This window comes from Penaeus japonicus, unplaced genomic scaffold (assembly GCF_977035675.1).
Source record: "Penaeus japonicus unplaced genomic scaffold, GWHDUDI00000001_assembly GWHDUDI00000021, whole genome shotgun sequence".
Taxonomy (NCBI): domain Eukaryota; kingdom Metazoa; phylum Arthropoda; class Malacostraca; order Decapoda; family Penaeidae; genus Penaeus; species Penaeus japonicus.
The window spans coordinates 24131536-24136535 of record NW_028234423.1 but is presented as its reverse complement, the minus strand read 5'-3'; the positions used below and the strand labels follow the sequence as shown (position 1 = coordinate 24136535).

The window sequence follows — 5000 nt, the reverse complement described above, 5'->3', positions numbered from 1 at the left end:
ATAAACTTGTCAAAGTCAAAAAAAGTTGCCGGAGCCCTACTCCAGCACCTCTGCAAGTGGATGATGGGGGTGGGGGGATGAGGGGAATGGGGGATGATGGCTTGTGGGTTGGTTGTGGCAGGAAAATATTTATATCACGTCTCTGATAAGTTAATAATATTATGCTTTTTCTTCATTTATTGAAGACTGAGTAGTATTTATTTTTTTATACATTTGAAAAGTAAACAGGTTGGAATTATACCTGTACAAACTGGAAGAAATAATTTAAACGAAACAAAATTACTAACCTACTGCTTTGGATGGGAATACTCAGTGATGATGTTCATGGCTTTAGCAATAATTCATTGGAAAGGTATTTTTTATTCATAAAATAGTATGCTTTTTGAGACTATGTGCAGGATCATGGATGCCGCATCCCCCAAGATTTACACCCATTACTGAGCTGTTCACAAGTTATTCCTATTAGTACTGCTGAGTGTAGGAGGGGATTCAGTTGCATGAACCTGATAATAACAACACGTTCAGGCATTCTCATAAATCATTCTAGTTCAATGGAATCGTGAGCCATGTGCCATTTCATGGCTGCTGTATCACAGATCTGCTGATCAGAAACTGATAAATACATAGCCTTTTTTTCTTTATTTAGTTGTTAATTATATTTCACAATAATTAGTGAGTGCTAACACAAAATGTGTATGCATATGTATGTATATCTATCTATCTATCTATTTATATCTATATATACATATATATATATATATATATATATATATATATATATATATATATATATATATATATATATATATATATATATATATATATATATATATAAATATATATATATATATATATATATATATAAAAATATATATATATATATAAATATATATATATATATATAATATATATATACATATGTGTGTGTGTGTGTAGTATATATATATATGTATATATATATATATATATATATACATATATATATATATATATATATATATATATATATATATATATATATATATATATGTATATATATATATACATATACATATACATATATATATATATATAAATATATATATATATATATGTATATATATATATATATATATATATCAGTACAAATTAGCATGGCATATTATCATTCATATAGGTAAAGAGTCACTGATAGATAGAGAAGATGATCTTTAGGGGAAATCTCATGAGTGAAGGAATCCAAAGTAGGATAGATGCCAGAACTTTTTTCTATTTTTTTATTCTTTAGATGTTCAACCACGGCTGGGTGTGCTTTCTGTTATTTTCTCGACTTATGGCATGAAAGATGAGTCAATACATAACATTAGGAAATTGATAACAATTATCATTTGGTATATGTAATCATAACTGAAGGAATAAATAGCTTGTAATAACAAAACAAAAAAAAAAATGCAGAATGAAAGTGAAAATGCCCATCGTAGAGGGGTCAATATTCACACACTCATTACTGCTATACAGCCACCTATCATAAAGTTCAAGAGGCTGCCAATAAAAAACAATAATTATTGTTAACATTTTTATTTATCAAGTGCATGTACATGTAACACATAGCTTTTAACTATCACCTCAATAAAAAAAAAGTTAAATATTAACCACTCCTAAATTTTCATAATCAATTATGACTTTTCTTCCAAAAATACAAAATCATTAAAAAATAATAATATGAGTTAAAAAATACAAAAAAAAACACTTTAATTATTTCTTGGCGGGACAACTTTAGCCACTTTTCTCATCTCAGAACGACACTTACACTTCATCCGCGTCCACGAGGCTGGAACGAGAGGATGTCCCTCCTCGCAATAGGCTGTGACAACCCCTAATTCTGTGCCAGCTGTTGACAGTTCATAGTTCCTTACATCACCAAGGGAGAGCACGGTTGCCAGGATGATGTCATTGGGTCGAAAAGAGTTGTACATCTCCACCTGGAATTCGGCAAAAGGCAGAACCATAAGTAAATCAATGAATGACTAAAAACTGAAGACTGAAACCTCTCAGATTAACTTCTCCTATAACCTACACACAATACACCATATTCAACTGTATACATAATATCACATAATATAACGGCCTCAAGCAGGGGCCAACTCACCAAATCTATTTGATGATCGCGGACATTCTGTTTCCTGACCGTTCCTGACACCGGTGTGTGCAGTAGATGAAATCCTACGCACAGAATGGATACAGAGGCCTGGTTTGGGTTCACTGTGAGGACGCGGCAGGTGACAATGCTTCCAACCTCTGGCATTACTGTCCCTTGGAGACCCAAAGATACCTGTGGTGAGTCAAGTTACAAAATGTTCATATTACATTACATTCAACAGTAAATTCAATTTAAGAGGAGTGAGAATTAAGAATACATAAAATGGTTGTATTCATATGGTACTCCAAAATCTTCTGAGATAAAACTCATAGTCACAGAAACTCTTAACACATGTACCTTGAACACATTATTCTTAATTACATGTAAATGTGCACATGCAGTAACACACGCACACATGAAAGAAAGAAAGAAAGAGACAAGAGAGACACAGACAGACAGACAGACAGAGACAGAAACAGAGAGAGATAAAGAAAGAAAGACGGACTTTCACAGAAAGTAAGTGACGACTCTGCTCATCTTTCTAACGTTCTTCTACTGACCTTCACCACCTGCAGGCCCGCTCTTGGTTCCACAATCACTCTCCCGGCCTGGGAAGCGTAGATGTACTTGTTGAACAGATAAGTTCCATCCCCAGCCACATGACTGCTCGTTGCCTCACATATTCTCTGGCCAGGAAGAGTTACAATGTGTCCGTTTCCCTCCTTCATTTTCGCCTGTAATGGAGTTGGATGTTGAGATTCGAGAAAGTGTATGGAATGAGCATATAAGAATTTGGATAATTACTAGCTATGAACAAAGAAACTGAGATGTAATAGGAAGATTGTAAGTGACAAAGAGGAATTGGCTTGAGCAACATCATAAAAATGTTTTGTTTTGAAATAAAATTATTTAAAACTGAAACCAAAAATCTAGAAAAAAACATACAAAATTATACAAAATTAATCATGTAATGAATAATACTGTGTAGATTCCTTACAATTCATTTGGACCCCCATATGGAAAAAGCAAGAGATAATGGGGAAGTTACATAATAAGCGACAATGGATGACAAAAGGAAAACAGAAACACAATATATACGACAATTCATTATTATCACATATGACTAAATTAGCAGGGAGCAGGGAATTATATCATTCACTGTGACAATTGTTACAAATAAGAATAAAGAACATCCCAAGGCAAATTTTTAACCTGTACTGTTCATTTGCTAGACTATCTTACCATGCTTTTTGTCTTCTTACTTTAAAAAAATAAATTCAAGTGTTAAAACCTGTTTCCTACAAGAACCATACCAACACAGGTGCTTTTCAGCTTTATCCTTTTTTATGGCAATTCTTCAACTTCACAACCAAAGTCTAACACATTTGATGCATTGTCACATAGTGTGTGTTGATATGAATAGTTGTCAGCATGAAATGAATACATCTCTAGTTTTCCCCTTTCTCCTGAATTGGATCTAATGTTGTTGATCAGAAAAATGAGTATGAATGTTTGCAATTCCTTCCATATGTATAAAAACATGATACAACTGAGCCAGTTTCTTGTACGTCAAATCTACTCTATTAAATCAATACATTTTGGCTGTATTACTGACAAACAGCATTCACATAAAAAGTATTTCTACAATTACCAATATGTCCTTGCAGTGTTATAAAACAGCCCTAAATTAACTATATGCATTTATATCATATCATAGACAATGTTTTAATATATGAAGAAGCTAAATTAATTTGGTACTGATGGACTGCTTATGAGGTCTGCTGTCCAGTTATAGTAGATTTAGTCAACTGGAACCAACTATGTTAATGAATAAAAATCAAACAGATGAGGGGGGCACCAAATACAACAGGGGAATTGATAGCATTAAATCATGGTCATATCACACAAAAAAATCCACAATTACTACTTGTAACAACAAGCAAAACTTCCACATATATTCAGGTAACACAAAACTCGACATGGTGCCACATTCAATGATAAACTGTTGAAACCTGCAAGATCCATATTGCTAGAAAGTACTGCAGAGATTGTTGGCCTTTGCTAGGTGTGACAGATGCAACAATTCCTCGATGCCATGCCACTTTAATTACCATTAAAATGACCACCACAATTGGTTCCCGAGGATTAAAACTATTATACTTAGACCATGTACATTAAATGCAATTCACCAATACCAAATTCCTTATCTACCTGCATGTAATCTCTAATAATATAATCTCTAAGAATTAATGAAAATAAACATGAGAATTACAACTGGTCACAAAGATATCTGTATATCTAAACAGCTTCAACTCTTTCTGTAATTATAGATATTGGAAGAATACACTACAGTAAGGTGGAGGAGATAGTCTAATAACATAAAGTTTCCAACATATTAAAATCCACAAAATATATTTCCTATTGACTTACCTTTAATGGACGAGAACACAATATATATTTATCTTCCCAGGAAACCAAATTTATCTCTCACGCCTTAATTACGAAGATGTGCTCATTTCTATCTGTTCGTATCGATTCTTTAGGGGCTTTTTAGTGTGCTTATTATCCAAATATTTTGTACTAAACCATAAAGCGATTTGCCGCAAACGTTTGTCTGTTTTGTTTTGATGAGCACGTGCTATCGAACACTGCTTGCGTCCGAAAGCCTGTACTTGGCTCGAACTTCGACGCACGAGCCTCCTCTTCTTTTTTTTTTTCTTTTTTTTTATTCTTGACTTTTACGTTTAAGACTTTATGTATGGTGAATAGTACGGTATGTGTTTGCCTATGGAGAGTAGGGTGTCTTTTCATTAGCAAGTGGAAAGAGAATGTATGATTTATAATGATAAAATTAGCACTCTCTATCTATCTATATTTCTTT

The 5000-nt window shown here is 32.9% G+C and overlaps 1 protein-coding gene across 1 annotated transcript; it reads right to left on the bottom strand.

Moving 5' to 3' along the window:
* Positions 1-1541: 1541 nt before the first annotated feature.
* Positions 1542-4775, bottom strand: Csl4 (exosome component 1 Csl4). Its single transcript, XM_043013296.2, has 4 exons — positions 4550-4775; positions 2680-2853; positions 2129-2311; positions 1542-1961 (listed from the first exon to the last, which is right to left on the bottom strand). Exons 2-4 carry the CDS (start codon positions 2845-2847, stop codon positions 1731-1733), a joined length of 582 nt encoding a protein of 193 aa, XP_042869230.1. The 5' UTR covers positions 2848-2853; positions 4550-4775; the 3' UTR covers positions 1542-1730.
* Positions 4776-5000: the final 225 nt, after the last annotated feature.